The following is a 20,200-nucleotide window of genomic DNA, read 5'->3' on the forward strand; positions in this document are numbered from 1 at the left end:
AAAAAGATACTAGTTTTTGTTTCTTAATTATAACAAATATGCAATACTAATATAGCATGTAAATATAGATTGCATGCAGAGTATTTGGACACTCTGTACTATCTTTGCATTTTTTTCTGTACATTTAAAATGATTCTAAAAACAAAGTATTTTAAAAAGTAAAATCAGTATGTAAGTTTCTACCAAATAAAATCTTACTGGGTTTCTGATTTGGATTGACTTAAATCATAGATTAGTTTAGGGAGAAGTGAAGTTATAACCATATTGAGGCTTCCCATCTAGGAACATAGTATAGTTATCAATTTATTTATCTTCTTTTTTTTTTAATGTTTTTAATGTTTATTTATTTTTGAGAGACAGAGACAGAGTGTGAGCAGGGAAGGGTCAGAGAGAGAGAGGGAGACACAGAGTCCAAAGCAGGCTCCAGGGCTATCAGCACAGAGCCTGATGCAGGGCTTGAACTTACAGACTGAGAGATCATGACCTGAGCCGAAGTCCTCTATTTGTCTTCTTTAATTTCTCTTATTGGTGTTTTATAATTTTCAGCATATAGATGGTACATATGTTTTGGTATATATGCACTTTATGTGATACTGTACCCAAACCAAAGTGAGTTTGCTCCTTGGTGAGTCACAGATAGAAACTACACCAAGTGAGTTGTCACACAAAGGAAACTTTATTTGCAGTAAATAAGGACATCATGGGGAGTAACTAAAGTCGTGACACGCAAAGCAATGGAGAATAGGTTCCTTTTTTTTAGAGCTAGGATGAAAAAGAGGATCCACATCACCATATGTAGAGAAGCACATGGGGTCACACATGCACCTTAAGAAAACAGGCCTCCACACACACTGTGTGTTACGTAAATAAGGTTTGTGCTCCTCCTTGGGGGAAGATTTTCGTATTATGAGGTACAGATATTATCAATCATTCTAGACGTCACTCCATGATCTGTCTGAGCGGGTGTGAGTCGGGTTACACTCAAACTGGTCCAGATGATCTAGGCAGACTGAAGGTTTTGTGAAGACAGTCGCTATTGCTTGGGGGTGGTATTGCTTTCCACCTGCCAGAGTTAAGAGAGAAACTGGAAAGAAGATTTGCTTAGGGGAATTGTGGGACAAAGGTCGGGGAGTATAAGCTGATGGGCAGTAAAAGTCAGATCTTGGGGTCTAGCATATGACAATACTATTGTAAATGGTATTTTTGTTTATTTCAATTTCCAATAGCTTAATTTTAGCCTATGGAAACAAACTGTTTTTACATACTGTCCTTGATCTGAAACTGGACTAAACCCACTTATTAGTTTTAGGGGGATATGGGCAAAACTTTAAGGTTTTCTATGTTGTCAATTATGTCCTTTTGCATTCCAATCTGTATCCCTTTTTTATTTCTTGCTTTGAACTGAAATGGCCTCCCTTCGGATGGTGAAGAGGGGTGGTGAGTGCAGATATCTTTGCCTCATTACCAGTGTTAAAGGAAAGTACTTAATCTTTCACTGCTAAGTATAATATTACCTGGAGGGTTTGTTTTCTTAAATGTCATTATCATGTTGAGGAAAATCTCACTTATTCCTAGTTTACTGAGATGATGTATCATGAAATGATGGTGAATTTGTGGTGCTTTATCTGCATCTTCTAAGGTTATCCTGTAGTTTTCCTTCCTTAGCCTATCAATCAGGTAAATCACCCCAATTCGTTAATCTTGCATATGCGGAGTAAATCCGACTCCATCACGATGCGTAATCTTTTCAATAAATTGCTCTATGAGATTCAATGAACTATTTGTTAAGGATTTTTGCCTATGTTTTGTGCATACAGGCTGTGGATTCTTGTCTATTGGGTTTCACTATCCAAGGAACACTGGCCTCACAGAATGAGTTGGAATATTTTCTAATTTTGTCTGTTTCCTGGAAGAGTTTTTTTTTTCTTTTTAAATTTTATTTTTATTCCGTAAGTATTTCCTGGAATCCACCCAGAAGCCATCTGGGGTTCTCTCTGGAATGTTTTAACTACAAATTGAATAGCTAGCTCATTTTAGATATAAAATGACATCCAGATTATCAAATTCTTCTTGAGTGTGTTTTGAAACATCAATTTTTTCAAGAAATCAATGTCTTTTAGGTTTTAGAATTTATTGGCAAAAACTTCTGCATAATATTCCCCTATAATTGTCGGTGAATCCTTCAATGTCTGTAATAATGTCACTCTTATTCCTCGTATTGGTGATTTATGCCTGTTCTTTCTCTTGATCAGCCTGGCTATGGGTTTATCAATGTTGTGGGCCTTTTCAAAGCTTACTGTACATTTCTTTTATTATTTCTTTTATTTCCGACTTCACTGATTCCTGCTCTTCATTTTATGACTTCTTCCCTTCACTTGATTTGGGTTTTATTTCCTTTTCTTATTCTAGGTTTTCAAGGCAGAGGTTGCAATTATTTATTTTTAATGTTTATTTATTCTTGAGAGACAGAGCATGAGCAGGGGAGGGGCAGAGAGAGAGAGAGAGGGAGATGCAGAATCTGAAGCAGGCTCCAGGCTCTGAGCTGTCAGCACAGAGCCCGATGCGGGGCCCAAACCTGCGAACCACAAGATCAAGACCTGAGCTAAAGTGGGACGCTCAACCCACTGAACCACCCAGGTGCCCCATAGAAGTTGTGATTATATTTGCAGCAATGAGGATGGAACTGGAGGGTATTATGCTAAGTGAAATAAGTCAGTCAGAGAAAGACAGATATATGTTTTCACTTATATGTGGAACTTGAGGGACTTAACAGAAGACCATGGGGGAAGGGAAGGGGGAAAAAATAGTTAAAAACAAAGGGAGGGAGGAAAACCATGAATGACTCTTAAATCCAGAGAACAAACTGAGTGTTGATGGGAGGGGCAGAGGAGAGGAGAAAATGGGTGATGGGCATTGAGGAGGGCACTTGTGGGATGAGCACTGGGTCTTGAATGCAAGGGATGAATCATGGGCATCTACCCCCAAAACCAAGAGCACACTATATACACTATATATTAGCCAACTTGACAATAAATTATATTTTGAAAATAAAATAAAAGCATCTCAGTAAAAATTAAAAGAAGTTGCAATTATTGATTGATTAGAAAAATTACTTCAAATGTAAGCATTGAATGTTATACATTTCCCTGTAAACATTGATTTCACTGCATCCCACATATTTTACTATCTTGTTGATTTCTTTTCATCCAATTCAAACTATTCAAAATTTTTCCTCTAAAACAAACAGAAAAGATATTGTTTAAATTTTCTTCATGATTTTGTCTGACCTATGCATTATTTCCAAAGGTATTGTTTAATTGTCAAACATTGTGAAACTTTTCAAATATTTTCCTGTTATTGGTTCTAGAATGAATCCACTGAGTGATCTCTAATCTGTGTGACTTCATTTTTTTTTTTTTAATTTGTTGAGACTACTATTAAGGACTAACCGTGGTTTAAAAATATTTTAATGCTCTACGTGCTTTCAACAGAATGTGCATTCTTCTATTGTTGACTGGAGAATTCCATAAATGCCATTCAGGTCAGTTTGGTAGATAACACTATCCAAGTCCTCACTATCCTTACTGGTTTTGTGAATGTAATTATTGAGTATTAAGAAAGGAGTCTTGGGGCGCCTAGGTGGCTCCGTCGGTTAAGCATCTGACTTTGGCTCCGGTCATGATCTCCTGCTTCTTGAGTTTGCCCCACATAGGGCTCTGTGCTAACAGCTCAGAGCCAGGAGGCTTCTTTGGATTCTGTGTGTCGCTCTCTCCCTGCCCATCCTCTGCTCGAACTCTGTCTGTCTCTCTCTCTCAAAAAAAAAACAAAAAAACTAAACATTGAAAAAATTTAAAAAATAAATTTAATTTTTAATTATAGTGTCCAGCTATAATCATAGATGTGTCTATTTTTCCTTTTAATTCTATAAAGGTTATATTTTGTTACTTCAAACTATTTCTAACACAGAGAAGGTATAAAAAGCCATATAACAAACACAGGTACTAACTTTAAAAACTTTAAACATGGAATAGATACTGGTATTTTTCCATGTACTTTAGATTCAGATCTAGTGGGAAGGTCCTTGAACTCCTTCCCAAGCCCATTTCCCTACTTCTATAGGGAAAACCTGCTCCTGAAGTTTATGTGTATCCTTTGTCTTCTTTTCCAAGATTGTTTTGACTACTGATGGTCATACAGATTCTGTTACCTTAGAGAAGTTCCATGTGCACTTGAGAAAAATGTGGATTCTGTTGTGAGTAGACTGTTGTCTACAAGACTCCTAGGTGTGTTGGATCGAAGTGTTTTTCAAGACTTCTGTTTTCTTTACTGATCTGTCTGATTTCTCTGCAAGCCAAGTCTAGTAGTGAAGAACTCCCTTAAGTTTTGTTTGTATGGGGAAGTCTATCTCTCTGTCTCATTTCTTTTTTTTTTTTATTTTTTTAAGTTGATTTATTTACTTTGCTAGAGTGAGAGATCACAAGTGGGAGAGAGAGGAGAAAGAGGGAGAGAGAGAGAATTCTAAGCAGACTTCACACTGTCAGCACAGAGCCTGATATGGGGCTTGAACCCACAAACCTTGAGATAATGACCTGAGCAGATACCAAGAGACAGAGGCTTAACCTTTGTCTATGACAAAGGAAACATACAACAACAACCTCAAAAAGCCATGCACACATTCAGTGTAATCCCTATCGAATTTCTAATGGCATATTCACAAAGATAGAGAAGACAATCCTAAAATTTATTTGAAACAATAAAAGAACTTCAGTAGACAAAGCATTCCTGAGATGAAGAACAAAACTGGAGGCATCCCAATTCCTGATTTTAAACTATACTACAAAGCAATAATAATCAAAATAGCATGGTACTGGCGTAAAAATAGACTAATGGAACAGAATCAAGGGCCCCAAAACAAACCCATGCATAGAGACCCTACTGATATTTACAAGTAAGCCAAGAAAACTCAGTGGGGAAAGGATAATCTCTTCAGTAAATGGTGTTGGGAAAACTGGACAAACATGTAGAACACTGAAACCGGACCCCTATCTTAAACTCAAAATTGACTCAAAATGAATTAAAGGCCAAAACATAAGACATGACACCATAAAACTGCATGGAGAAAACCTATAGTAAAAGCTCCTGGCCTTGGTCATGGTAATGACTTTTTTAGATAGGACACCAAAAGCACAAGAAACAAAGGTAAAAATAAATATGCTGAAATTCTAGTTCCCACTACTTGTATGACCTTATTTGGAAATAAGGTCTTTAGAGATGTAATCAAGTTAAAATGAGGTCATTAGGGAGGGGGCAAATCAAATATGGTGAGTCTCCTTATAAGGAGGAGGACATGTGAACAGTGACAGAGAAGAAGAATGCCCTGTGATGACAAGGGAAAGATGGGGTGACACAGAGACAAACCAAGAAACACCAAGGATCACCCACAACCACCAAAAGCTGGGAAGAGGAGAGGAAAAATTTACTCCAATGGAGTAAAATAGTCTCAAATGGAGCTTGGCCCTGCCACTGCAATTCTAAACTTCTCACCTCCACAACAATGAAAAACTAAATGCACGTTGTTCAAAGACACCCAGGTTGTGGTAGTTGTCATGGCAGCCCAGGGAATCACTACAACACCCTGTAACCAGCACCCAGATTATTACACTCCATATTATCAGCACCTGAGAAATGCACCTTGGACATGGTTTCTTTCCAAGCATAACTCTGCACCATGGTAAAGACTAGTCATTCCCCCATTATTATTCTTAAGAATAAATCCATACAGCAGGAATTTTGACCTCATTTCTTTCTTTTTATATATTTTTTAAATATTTATTTATTTTTGAGAGAGAAATGGAGTGTGAGTGGGGGATGGAACAGAGAGTGAGGGAGACAGAATCAGAAGCAAGCTCCAGGCTCTGAGCTGTCAGCACAGAGCCCGATGCGAGGCTTGAACTCATGAACTGTGGGATCAAGACCTGAGCCAAAGTTGGCCACTTAACCAACTGAGCCATCCAGGCACCCCCCCCCCCAAAATACGTTTTTAAACAATCATTGCAACTACATTCAGTCTCTTTATTTTTCATCCTTTTTTCTCATGGCTATGAAAATGAGTCTTATCTTGCCTTAAAAGTCTCATCTTGCTGTGCCTGGGTGGCTCAATCGGTTAGCGTCCAACTTCAGCTCAGGTCATGTTCTCTCACTTTGTGAGTTCGAGCGTCTGGTTCTGTGCTGACAGTGCAGAGCCTGGAGCCTGCTTCAAGTTCTGTGTGTCCCTGTTTCTGCCCCTCTCCCCCCTCTTAAAAATAAACAAACATTAAAAAAAGTTTAAGAAGTGTGATCAGTCCCAAGGCTCCTGGGTGGCTCAATCGGTTAAGCCGACTTCAGCTCAGGTTATAATCTCACACTTGTGAGTTTGAGCCCCTTGGGCTCTGCACCGACGCTGACAGCTTGCTTGGGATTCTCTCTCTCTGCCCCTCCCCCACTCACACCGTCTCTCACTCAAAATAAATAAGCTTAAAAAAAAAAAAAAAAGAAGTGTGATCAGTCCCAAATACTGATGAAGGAACAGAACCGAGTACAATACGAAATTGTCTCCTTCAGGCTGCTTTTTCTTTCACCCTGTATGAGCCTTGAGAAGCTAAATACTGAACTATCTGATGTATACTAAAATGGGAAGATGCAACACCTAGACTAAAAAGACTGAAAAACATCTCACGTCCACCATTTCCCTGGCTGAAAACAATGGTTCTTCCAGGTCTCTGTTACATCAGGTCTCTGTGTCTCCTCCTCGGCAGAGACATCTGCACCAGTTAACAAGTGCTTCCAAACAAAGTGGCCAAATTATACCGGAGGCAATTCTAACAATTATCCTAGCTCAAGACATACAAATTTCCCAGAAAGCATTTACTCAGGTTTAGTAGAGTAGACGTACTTGCTCCTCTTTAGTATCAATCTTCATGAGACTAGACTGCAGATCCTGGCATGCCACCTTGCTCCTCTCCCAAGTTTCCTCTTCTTTTGAAAAGTGATAACAGCTTTTTCGACAACAGTACCATTTTCCTTGAAATGTGTCATTGTCTTCATTCCATAATCATGGGTTAGAAAACAATATTGTTAAAATGCCGATACTACCCAAAGCAATCTACATATTCAATGCAATCCCTATCAAAATAACACCAGCATTCTTCACAGAGAGAGAACAAACAATCCTAACATTTGTATGGAACCCGAAAAGACCCAAATAGTCAAAGGAATATTTAAAAAGAAAACCAAAGCTGGAGGCATCATAATTCCAGACTTCATGCTGTATTACAAAGTTGTTTTCATCAAACAGTACGGTACTGACACAAAAACAGACACATAGATCAATGGAACAGAACAGAGAACCCAGAAATGGACCCACAAATGTATGACCAACTCATCTTGGACAAAGCAGGCATAGACACTACAGTGGAAAAAGACAGTCTCATCAGCAAATGGTGTTGGGAAAACTGGACAGTGACATGCAAATGAACCTGGACCACTTTTTGACACCATACATAAAAATGTACTCAAATGGATGAGATGCGTAAGGCAGGAAACCATCAAAATCCTCGAGGAGAAAACAGGCAACAACCTCTCGGACTTCGGCCATAGAAACTTCTTACTAGACATGTCTCCAGAAGCAAGGGAAATAAAAGCAAAAATGCACTATTGGGACCTCATCAAGGTAAAAAGATTCTGCACAGTGAAGGAAAGCATCCACAAAACGAAAAGGCAACCGACAGAATGGGAGAAGATATTGGCAAATGACATATCAGATAAAGGGCTAGTATCCAAAGTCTATAAAGAACTTATCAAACTCAACACCCAAAAAAACAAATAATCCAGTGAAGAAATGGACAAAAGATATGAACACACACTTTTCCAAAGAAGACATCAGATGACTGACAGTCACATGAAAAGATGCTCCACATCACTCATCATCAGGGAAATACAAATCAAAACCACAATGAAATACCACCTCACACCTGTCAGAATGGCTAAAATGAGCAATTCAGGCAACAACAGATGTTGGCAATAATGTGGAAAAAGGGGAACCCTTTTGCACTGCTGGTGGGAATGCACACTGGGGCAGCCACTGGAGAACAGAATGGAGGTTCCTCAAAAAAATTAAAAATAGAACTACCCTATGACCCTATGCAGTTCTGCACTACTGCAACTGCACTACTAGGTGTTTATCCGAAGGACACAAAAATGCTGAAGGGGAACGTGCACCCAATGTTTATAGCAGCACTATCAACAATAGCCAAACTGTGGAAATGGACCAAATGTCCATCGATGAATGGATAAAGATGTGGTGTATATATGTGTGTGTGTGTGTGTGTATACATATATATATATGTATATATATACACACACACATATATATAATGAAATATTAGCCATCAAAAAGAATTAAATCTTGCTATTTGCAGCAATGTGGATGGAACTAGAGTGTATTATGCTAAGCAAAATAAGTCAATCAAAGACAAGTATCATATGATTTCACTCAATGTGGAATTTAAGAAACACAACAGATAAACATAGGGGGAGAGAAGAAAAATAAGATAAAAAACAGAGAGGGAGGCAAACCATAAGAGATATTTCAATGCAGAGAACAAACTGAGGGTCACTGGAGGGGTTTGGGTGGGGAGATGGGCTAAATTGGTGAATGGCATTAAGGAGGGCACTTAGGATGTGCACTGGGTGTTACATATGTACATGATGAATCACTAAATTCTGTTCCTGAAACCATTACTACACTGTATGTTAACTAGCTTGGATTTAAATAAAAGAAAAAAGAAAAAATAACCGAATGAGTCATGGTCTTTATCTTGAAACAAAAGCCGCATGATCCTCAACCATGAGACAACTTAGAGACCTTTCCTTTCCCTGTATTTCTTCCTTACTTCACACTGAATGATGAAAAAAATAGGTGGTTTTCCTGTATCCCAAAAGTCTGTTGGGAATAGTTTTGGCCAAACTGTGGGGCCAGAGATCATGTCTCAGACCTCAGACCATTGCTCAGATTACACTAAGAAATCATGACTTCCCAACTACAGATACACTGCTCCAATACGAAGCAGTTCTCCCTTCAGAAGAAATCCACCAAAGTGAATATAAGAGAATGGTATTAATTCCAAGGGATCTATATTGGAGAAAATTCATCACAGGCATAAATCACTCAATCAAATCAAAATGACTTCGTGAAAGGCAACAGTTCAATTAGCTATAATAAAGAAAATGGATTTGATTTTTTAAAAAGGTCAGCAAAATTAAAGAGCCTAACTAAGTTCAATGTAAAGTTTTAAAGTTATATATCAAAATGGGTTCATTTTGACATATGGGGTCATTCCATGGAAAAAAAATCTGTAAACTACTAGTGTAATTATTCAGTACATACCTGTACTGAATTGATTACAGTGAATTGAGTGATCTCCAACTTCCGCTAAGGAAGCATTTTTTTCTTCTGTTTTTTTCATATCTTGCCTGGTGGCACCAGAATACCTATGAAAAACTTCAATTCATATTATAAAATTAAGGTCTTGAATGCTTGTAATAGATCACTTTATTATAATCACTCTAATTCTAAATGGCATAGTGAATGTTGCTGATTAAATGAAAGTACAACCAGAGAAAATGTTAGGTTAAAATATGTTGAAGTGTCAATGGGGCACCTGGGTGGCTTAGTCGGTTAAGTGTCCAACTTTGGCTCAGGTCATGATCTAACGATCCATGAGTTCGAGCCCCACATCGGGCTCTGTGCTGACAGCCCGAAGCCTTCTTTGGATCCTCTTGCCCCCCCCCTTCTGCCCACCCCCACTCTCCTGTGTTCTCTCTATCTCTCTCTCAAAAATAAAGACATTCAAAAAAAACAAAAAACAAAAAGAGAGAAAGAGAGATATTAAGACCTCAAGAACCTAAATACTACCATTTCTTGTGACTAACCAATTCCCTTGTCCTTTCCTTTTTGTCTATCCAAGGACACATGGTATAGAACTAATTTTGGCAGGACCTCTAAGAAGATTGCAACATGGTATTTATGCGCCTCTAAAAATAGTCAACTTCACTGGGGCTCCTGGCTGGCTCAGTCCATAGAGCAAGCCACTCTTGATCTCAGGGTCATGGGGGTTGGGTGTGGGGCCTCCTTGAAAAATAAAAACAAAAATTTTAAATATACAGAAATGGCCAATTTTGAAACACAAGTTTCTGCAACTCAAATGACAAAAAATCACAAAACTGTACACATACAAACTAATGCTGACCAAAGCTTACAGTTTTCTTCACCATTTCACCACTCAATATTACTCAGTATAGTTACTGAGTCACACTCTTTTCTCAATTCAACAGCTATTTCAAGTATTTATACTTTAAATTATCTGGTGCACCTCCTTGCCCCTTCCTCTCAGAACATGGCCTCATCTGCTCCTTTGCATGGAAACAGTCACCAGCAAGGATACTTTCTCCTCACCTTACTGCACCTCCTCCTACAGATACACAGGTATCTCTCACTCTACCCCAGAAAAAAATGTGCATTGCATTGAACAAGTATGAAACTCTCACCCCTGCTCTGGATTTCATCCCGTATCGAATCTTTGGTGATCTTGATCTCCTACTGTCATTTTCTCTCTTGAACCCTCCACAATTTCCTTCTCATGGTTCCCTTCTCTTGCATATGATCATCTCAAGTCAGCTTTCCCACAAAGTTCCTGTCCTTTCTTTTTCATATTTTTTGTAACAGAGTTCTTTTCTTTACTGTCAGATTGGGTGTTAGCATAAGATTATTCACATTCCTCCATTCATGAGACACTTACCACATTGCTGTCAGAACTGGTTTTTCTTCCTTAGTTAGCAAGTTGTTAGCTACCCTAAATTGTAGCCAGGACCTTAAGCATTACATTTATTTAGTTTGGTAGTCATTTCATCTCATCTCCCTACTTCTCTCACATGCTGTAACCAATGCACATTTCAATTACTCCCTTCATACGTTTTACATACAGTATTATTCCTTCTTTATGTATTGATTCATTTTTAACTATTTCAGCTGATAAAAATGTATCAGGACATACACATATGTTTGTGCTCTTGCCTTTTTTTTCCATTTCATATGCTTTTGGTAAAATTCATGCATATTGTTGGATAAAATTGTCGTTGTTTTGATTGTCACATAAATTCCATTGGTAAATCAATTGCAGAGATCTCATTTACTCTCCCATTAGTGATCTTTTGAGTGGTTGTGAGATGTTCGATGTTGTGAATGGCACTGCTACAAACTGTTCTGTAGATGTTCATTTCTGTGTATGTGCAAGTATATCTGTTGGATATACACTTAGGGTGAGAATTACTGAATCATGTTGAGTTTTAGAAGATAGTACCAAACTGACAACGTGCTTGTATCAGGTTATACTCCCTTTAACAATGTTCGAGATCGTATAGATCCACTTATTTACAAGGCTTGGTAAATGTTTCACTTAGTCATAACTGAAAAAATACTTTTCTGTATTCACTGTCTCTGCTTCCTAATTTGTGAATGAGTTTTAGCCGTTACAGTCAGGCTTTGACCATACCCACTATCCCACTGGAGCTACTCTAGAAAATATTTCGGCCTCTTTCTTGCCAAATTTAATAAGCTTACTTCTAGCTATTATAATACCTGATCCTCCTGTACTATTTGGAACCCTTGACTATCTTTGCCTTCTCTCCATGATAGCATAATGTTTTGGACTCCCACCTACTTGTTTAACCAAGCATCATGGTTTTTCACTGTTTTTACTCATCTTTTACCTCCAGCTAAATGTTGATTTATCCTAAGATCCCCCGCCTCACCTTTGTTCTTCTAGCCTAATCTACTCTCCCTGGTTTCACAAGGTAGAGCATGGTCCAGCTTCTGCTTTCCTCTATGATATCTTCCAGTATCTTTCATCCAGGCATCTTCCTTGATCTCCAGACTTTTAATACCACCGTGTACGTGGTGATGGTCTGTGTCTGCTGTTAAAACCCACTCTAACAGACACAGACCAATCTCATTCTTTCTGGTCATCTCCACTGATATATACAAGCACCTCACTCCTTACCATTATTAGCACACCTACGCAAACACCAAACCGTACTTAGTGTTCTTCTTGTGTTCTCTGTAATATTTAGTATTATTTAGTAATATTTAGTAATATTTAATTTTAGTAATTAAAATTTAGTAATATTTAATATTTGGAAGACATCCACCAAGGTGTGTAAGCCTCATGTCAAATGGTATCACTGATTCAATTGTCTCCTTCACGCACTCATATTCTAGCAATTCTTCTCATTGAAGATTTCTCATATATGGTGCCTATCCTTCATTACTTCTTCGTAACATTAATTCAGTCATTCTAACTAACCCTGATTCCTGAAACATCCTGTTATCTTCTCCCTCCACCTACTTGCCGATCTGTTGAGATTGACCTTTCCCAAATCCCTATCGCCTCATGGGACAGGAGTCATGTTTTTCCCTCACATAAAACCTTTCAGTGGTTTCTTTTGTTTTTAGAACAGATCTAGAATTTCTTAAGATATTAAAATTATCAAAACGTGCATACCTAGGCAAACCTATTTACAGCTACTTCTTAATTCTCCTAAAACATCCAGTTCTTTGATTCTTGTTTTCTATGCCTGGATAAGTAGTCTCTCTACCCCAAGCTTCCTGATTAAGTCGTACCTGTCCTTTATAGCATATCAGTTATTATCTCCTGGAGGAAAGTTTTCTGGACCTCAGCATGAAATATTCTATTCAGCTGATATCTTGAAGCCATTACCCCAGGACTAATAATATTTTATTTTAAAAACTGCTTTGTTTACGGGCAGCTGGATGGCTGTCAGTTGAGTGTCTGACTTCGGCTCAGGTCTTGATCTTAGGGTTCATGATTTCCAGCTGCTCATCAGGCTCCCTGCTGTCAGCACAGAGCCCACTTAGGATCTTCTGCCTTCTCTTTCTGCCCCTGACCCCAGCTCATGCTCTCGCTCTCTCTCTCTCTCTCTCAAAAATAAATAAAACATTAAAAATAAATAGGAGTGCTTCGGTGGCTCAGTCAGTTAAGCATATGACTTCTGCTCAGGTCACGATCTCACGGTTGATGAGTTTGAGCTCAGCACCGGGTTTTGCACTGGTGGTGAGGAGCCTGCTTGGGATTTTCTCTCTCCCCATCTCTCTCTGCCCCTCTCCCATTTGCGTGCTCCCTCTCGCTTTCAAATAAATAAATTAATTAATTAACCTCATCTTTAAAAAATATATAACTGTTTCATTTAAAAAAAAATCTTCCCCTTTAAACTGAGGTCATTAAGTGCTGATTTTTTAAAAGTCCTGTACCTTTAGTATCTATCATATAAAGGCCCTGACCCAGAAAGATCCTCGAAATTGTTGCTGAATTCATGAGCCAAAGGATTAAAAAATCAGGAAGAAGATATTTAAAAAGCATTGTATATAAATTTTTAACAATTGATATGAAAAATATAAAAAGTGATATAAAAATAAATCAACCTTATATTCCTCTGTGATTTAAGCAGTATTGCAGTATGATAAGAAGTGTACTACTCAAAGAAAGATTTTTCCAATTCTCTGGTCATATGGAAAACTTCCTCCTTCACAAAATATAAAGATGAATATATATGTAAACCTCACTGTACATTTCAGCAAAATTTTGTGCCATTACAGCCATGACATACACTATTTTGTGTGGTGTAAAAGCTAAGTGATGGCAAAATAGCAAAATCATCGTCATCGATATTATAAATACCATCATGATTACTAACATTTCTATAGGACTCTATAGTTTACAAAGGCTCAGCAGAAGTTCAGTTATGGTATCTCATTTTTCACTCTAGCTCATTGTTCTCATAAAAAAAAAAAATGTGTGTGCCCGATACTCACGCATATATCTCAAGCCTGTGTTTGCCAGCAGGAGGAAAAAACATGTAACTCCCAGGGTTAATGCAACCTTACGCCGTGGAAATTCTGTACAAATTCAGAAAGCAAAAATATATAGTAAGCATTGAGCTTAGGAAAGCCCTCAGAGTTGGAACAAAATGGAATTCATTCTGGAATTGGAAATGAATATCCCTTTTTACTGTGATTACAAATATCCTTGAATTTTACATTTACTTATACCCCTTGATCTATGAAGAACCGGACAAATAACGTCAAATATACAGAAACCCAATTATCATAATTTCACTTCTTACTTGAAATCATATTTTCACAAAATAAGAAAGCAAACAAAAAACTTTACCTCTCCTTTCATCCATTGAACATCTTTCGTCCATCTGTCTCCTTGAATAGGGTGATATCAGATTCGTGCACGTCGCTCTCTACTCGCTCATTTTTGAGGACTGGAGGCAAAGAACACAGTTCGAATCCTGTGCAAAGTGGCCTGAGGCATTAAAATGGCAATATTTCTCATTACGTAACAGGGACAGCTAAATGAATGATAAGCATGATCATCTGAAATAAACAGGTTAAAGCAAATATCTGGGAATATTAGGGAAAAATTTTTTTCATCTTTGTAATGCCTTACAACAGAGATTCTACACAATTAAATAATGGTCCATGACCATTTTGTGGGCATGTTATGTTAAGCATTCACTTCTTTCAAAATCATTGAATTCATGGCCAAAATTTAATAATTGATATATTCCATACTCACCTAAAACTCTAGGCTTATATCATCTTTTGAAAATTACGTTTGATCACTTAGTGCCTGTGTTATGCCCAAATGGCAATTATATTGACACCAAATAGAGTAAGCCCTTCTTACTAAGGACACACATACACCAATTTGACCAACACTGCGCCTGCTACATTGCTTATGTCAGACCCTGCTCATTCATTAATATTATCCCTTGAACTTTAGAGTCAGTGGATCATGACTCCTTTTTAAAGTATGAGGAAAATATGAAAATCATGAGATTCAAGGAAAGGGAGTTTAGGAAGTAACATTAAATGAGGGAAGCATGACTTATAATTCTAACAGTGGTGATTGATTTCTTTTCTGTTTGTGGATGAGGAAAACTGAGCTTAAAGGAATATATATAGTATTCCCAGTGTCAGACTGTAAATGATACTCTTTAGTTAAAATAAACTTATATTATAAATATATATAAATAAACATGCATAAAATATATTAAATGATAGTCTAGTTCAAGTAAATATATGTCAAAATATTATGTTATATTTAAAAGGGAAATATATACTCAGTTCAAGTATACATGTCATAAAAATAGCTTATTTATGTTTATCCAAAAATATGATCCTTCACCTACACTTGGCTTATAGAAAATATTTTCACAAAAAATACATAATAATCTCTCTCCCCTAGAAATAAAATACACAGTGATTAAAGAGGAGAAGACATTTTCCCCAAAAGAATATTTTTGGTAACTATAGAAAGAATCAGATAACTGTTTTTCCTCAATAGATATGGTTTTTGGTTTTTTAAAAGATCTTAATATTTCACCATTTAATTACATTATAGTGTCAGAAAACTTGAACAATCATCAAATAATGATAAAATGTATATACACACTGTCATTTGTTTTTCAATAAATATTCCCTCTACAAAACTGCCAAATTATATATCTTGTCTTAAGGTCGTGTATTCCTAGCTAACCGGTTTTTGTTTAGTTGTATTTTAATTGACTGCCTGTATAACAAAATAATAAGAAACTAAATTGGAAATATAAAGCTGGATTTATTTTGCTAGAAAAATACTCCTATTGTCAAAGCATCAAACTTTTTTATTACACTTAACTGAAAGAAGAGAGAATTTAACTTTTGGATAGTTCATTGCTAACCGGTTAGGTAGCACCCATAGAGGTAACAGGGGAAAAATCACAGATTTATACTGTCTAAAAAAGAATCACATACTCCTTTAAACACCTCAGGATTAAAAAAAATCATATTCTGCATCAGAAATATTCTGATCCACTCCTTTCCTCATTTGCAGAATAAGGTTAACATTCAATATGGATTAACGGATCCAGGAGTCAGTTCTTGGGGCAACAATCCAAAGCCCTCCCAACTTTGTCCACAGCTTTCCCATAGCAAATGCTTCTTCATCCCTCTCTGCTGGACAATGTGACAGCACAGGCACGGGTCACCCAACCTCACTGGCTGCAATACCTCATCGTACCTGGGATTTCACAGCCGGAAAAGAGCTTGGTCAGGATCACAGCTACCATGATGTGCTGGCTCTGGGGGCCTTTCGCCTCTGCCCTGCCTCCAGAAGGTACTAGTTGACGTGCTTGACTGACTCTCAGAGAGACCGTGTCAGGAGAAAGATAGCCGATGGCCATGTGACATTAGATACTCCCCCGCATGGTTTCCACTGGCCTCAGGGTCTCCTTTACTCCTGCACTCTGTGTCAGACAGGAGTCCTAGAGACCTCAAATGCTGAAGTTTGCAGACATTCTGTGGATCGGTACAAACCTGAGCTTCAGCAGTTACCTTGAAGCATAAAAAAACAAAAAGGCATTCTCAAAATCTCATGAGGTTAGGAAATGCTTAACAATAAATGTAAAAATTTATAAAAATAGAAAGGGAAATATCCACATTCAACTTGACATGATTTTTTTTCTTTTTACAAAATGAAGGTAAATTACCAACTACTTTATTTTTACTATTTATATATATAAATAAATATTATAAATTGTGTATACATTTTGGACTCTGTTTTTAACAAACATCCTAAGGATAGCCATATTGCTTAATACATTATAGTAAATCTAAATACATAAAAATTGAGATAAATGATTTGAATATAGCACATACTTATTTGAATAATAGCACTACTTACTTGTGTCCTTTTTAAACTGCCTGAAGAAACAGAGTCTTTACATAATAAAAATTAGGACAGAAAGAGACATGTTTAAAACACTAAATAGGTTTGACTGTGCTCCTTTTAAAGCATTAAAGTCAAATTCATCTATTCAACCTCTTGTAGCAAAAACTATCAAAGCATTTTTAAAACTATATTATGTGTTTAATTCAGTGAGCAGCTCTATGCCCTTTTTAACCCTACAAGTAAGTGTTAGGCAGGAACAAAAGCAGGAACCATATGGTACGGTTTTTTCATATCAACCACATTGATCTGTCCATCTGAAGGGCCCCCAATGCTGTGAAGCTTCAAGCGTCTTCTTAGAAATGTGCAGTAATAACAATAAATCCACCTCGATGCCAGCCACACCAGGGGAAGTCTTTTCAAAAGCACTTTCTCCTGGTTGGAGCTCCCTTTTCCATCACTCCCAAAGCACAACTGCCTCATCCTCTTCTAAATACTGGTGGGAACACATGTGAAGTCTCTAGCTTTCTTTTTTCTGGTTTGCCTTTGGCTCACGCTGTTTCTTTTTAAGATCTAGCTCATTGCTTTCAGGAAGTAGGTTTCTGACAGGAATAGAGATAATGAAGAAAGCATTCTACAAATTTCCCATGCGACAGGGCTCTCTCTTAAAGGCAAACACGGTTTTCAAGCACGCCTATGGACTGTGATCTGCCAGGCCCCGGGGTGTAATTCCTCTGCACGGCAGCCAGACATCTCTATCTATGCCTTATGTCAAATTCCCCAGTGCCAAACGACGTCGTTTAACAGAAATGTATTTCATTGTTTCTTTTGCTACCAACTATTATATACCTCACTGGTAAGGAATGATTAAGCCAGCACATGGACTTTGGACGTGTATTTTAGAGGGTGAAGAGTACGACCTCTAAACTCTCAGGGCAGCGCTGTCTTCCGGGTTGTGGGGTGATAAGACCCGCTGCAGTTTATTCCCCTTGTGCTTCTGAAGCAGCAGCTGAGTGAAGTGACTGACTTTGGAAGTCCCATCCTCTTCAGCAGCATCTAGAATATCTTCAGTGCAAATGAAGAGATTGGGCTTTATTAGGCAGTATTGACTAACATTTGTGTATATAAGGAACCAAGTGGAAAATGGACTCTAAAAGTTAGCATAGGTTGGGGGTGCCTGGGTGACTGACACATAAGCACCCAACTTCGGCTCACGGTCATGGACTCATGGTTTGTGGGTTCCGGCCCTGCCTTTGGCTCTGTGCTGTTAGCTCAGAGCCTGGAGCCTGCTTGGGATTCTGTGTCTCCCTCTCTCTCTGCTCCTCCGCCTCTCATGCTCTGTCTCCCTCTCTCAAAAATAAATAAACATTAAAAAAAAAATTTTAAGGTTTAAGTTATCATAAGTTTATAGGAATGCATTGCCTGTTTTTTAATCTTTTTAAAAACTATATTATTTGTTTAATTCAGTAAGCCGCTCTATGCCCTATTTGACCTAGAAGTTAAGTGTTAGTCAGAAACAAAAGCAATTTTGTTTTGTTTTTTCATATCAACCACATTAATCTGTCGTTTTTAAAAGTTGTATAGATTACTTATCACTGTTTAATATTAACAGATCAATTGATACATATGTATTTCTAAAAATTTGAGGCAAACAACCAATGGAAGCAATTATTATTTCTTTATTTTTTTTCTTTGTTTCTTTGTTACTTTCTTTCTTTTTTTTTAAGTCTGTTTATGTATTTTGAGAGAGAGAGTACAAATGGGAAGGACAGAAGAGAAAGAGGTAGAGAGAGAGAGAATCTCAAGTGGGGCTCAAACTCTCAAACCATGAGATCATGACCTGAGCCAAAGTCAGATGCTTAACCAACTGAGCCACCCAGATACCTCAGCAATTTTAGTTCTTAGGGCCTTAAATAAGATCCCAGATTTATCATAACTAAAATAGATAAAATAGGTTCTAGAAAAGCTATCAAACTATATAGCTTTAATATTTTATCAACAATATTTACAATAAATAAAAATATAAAGTATTATTGTCAGACTATGGGTGTATGACTATTTTTTAGGATTTACTTTTAATTTTTCTAACTATTTGAGGAATGAAGCTATCATTAATTAGCCAATTATAAAGACATTATCCACAAAGATCTCTCTGTCCTTAAAACCTTCACACACTTTTGTACCCCAATAACAATGTATTTTTCGTGCTTTTTAAAATATTTCCTGTACCTCTTTTCTACTTCATCATTTATCTATCCTGTAAAGTTCCAGTAAAATATTACTCATGTTCACTATTTTTACATTCACCAAGTCTCGCCTGTTTCAAAGAAAAGTAAAAACTCTAATGATATTAGGTGAAAAGAATGATAAGATAGTAGAAACCAAGATTTAATACCAAGATGAGGGGTGCCTAGGTGGCTCAGTCGGTTAAGTAACCGACTTCAGCTCAGGTCATGATCTCAGTTTCTGAGTTTGAGCCCCTCGTCTGGCTCTGTGCTGACAGCTCAGAGCCTGTAGCCTGCTTTGGATTCTGTGTCTCCCTCTCTCTCTGCCCCTCCTCCACTCATGCTCTGTCTCTGTCTCTCTAAATAAATAAATAAATGTTAAAAAAAATACCCAAGATGAAATCATAAATAAATACAATAAGAAAGAGAGATCTTCCTGATAACATAGTAGGACAGAAAAAAGCAGAATAGTAGCAGGGTCTATAAATTTCTGTGAACTTCATAATAAAGCAGGCAGACTGCATAAGATTTGGTGACAATATTCCAAAAGCAAAGGTCCATAGAAAATAGGTTTTCATTTTTTATATTATTTTTCTTATATATTCTTTCCACTTCTTTGTTTTTATAATAAAAATGATAAAAGTTGGGGCGCCTGGGTGGCTCAGTCGGTTGAGCGGCCGACTTCGGCTCGGGTCATGATCTCACGGTCAGTGAGTTCGAGCCCCGCATCGGGCTCTGTGCTGACAGCTCAGAGCCTGGAGCCTGTTTCAGATTCTGTGTCTCTCTCTCTCTCTGACCCTCCCCCGTTCATGCTCTGTCTCTCTCTCTGTCTCAAAAATAAATAAACGTTAAAAAAAAAAAATTAAAAAAAAAATGATAAAAGTTAAGTGAGTGTGAAGAAATTATGAGTCCAAAATTCTTGGTAATGTTACCAGGCGAGGAATAAGGACATGTGATTTATCTCGAAAACAAATAGCTTATGTGAACAGGAATGAAAATGATGAAGGGAGACAGTTTGCTTTATTTGTGATCCTTAGACTATTTCCACGTGTAATTTTTGTTCAATAACATACATTGGTACATTAAATCTCACATTATTTGGAGCATTTCTGTTACACTTTTGCCTTTAGTAGCTAAAGATTTAGG

The 20,200-nt window shown here is 37.4% G+C and overlaps 1 protein-coding gene across 1 annotated transcript; it reads right to left on the reverse strand.

Moving 5' to 3' along the window:
* Positions 1–849: 849 nt before the first annotated feature.
* LOC102950942 lies at positions 850–14,372 on the reverse strand. Its single transcript, XM_042990794.1, has 3 exons — positions 14,283–14,372; positions 13,925–14,008; positions 850–1,063 (listed from the first exon to the last, which is right to left on the reverse strand). The coding sequence occupies exons 1-3, from the start codon at positions 14,314–14,316 to the stop codon at positions 933–935; spliced, it is 249 nt and encodes an 82-aa protein (XP_042846728.1). The 5' UTR covers positions 14,317–14,372; the 3' UTR covers positions 850–932.
* Positions 14,373–20,200: the final 5,828 nt, after the last annotated feature.

Source organism: Panthera tigris, chromosome B4, assembly GCF_018350195.1.
Source record: "Panthera tigris isolate Pti1 chromosome B4, P.tigris_Pti1_mat1.1, whole genome shotgun sequence".
Lineage (NCBI taxonomy): Eukaryota > Metazoa > Chordata > Mammalia > Carnivora > Felidae > Panthera > Panthera tigris.

Excerpts from the sequence above, each read along its gene's own strand:
- LOC102950942 (XM_042990794.1), bottom strand. The coding sequence starts at position 14,316 with ATGGACGAAAGATGTTCAATGGATGAAAGGAGAG. Across the intron at positions 14,009-14,282 it reads TTCAATGGATGAAAGGAGAG|AATTTCCACGGCGTAAGGTT; the intron begins GTAAAGTTTTTT and ends GAATTTGTACAG. Across the intron at positions 1,064-13,924 it reads CACAGGCTTGAGATATATGC|GTGGAAAGCAATACCACCCC; the intron begins GTGAGTATCGGG and ends TAACTCTGGCAG.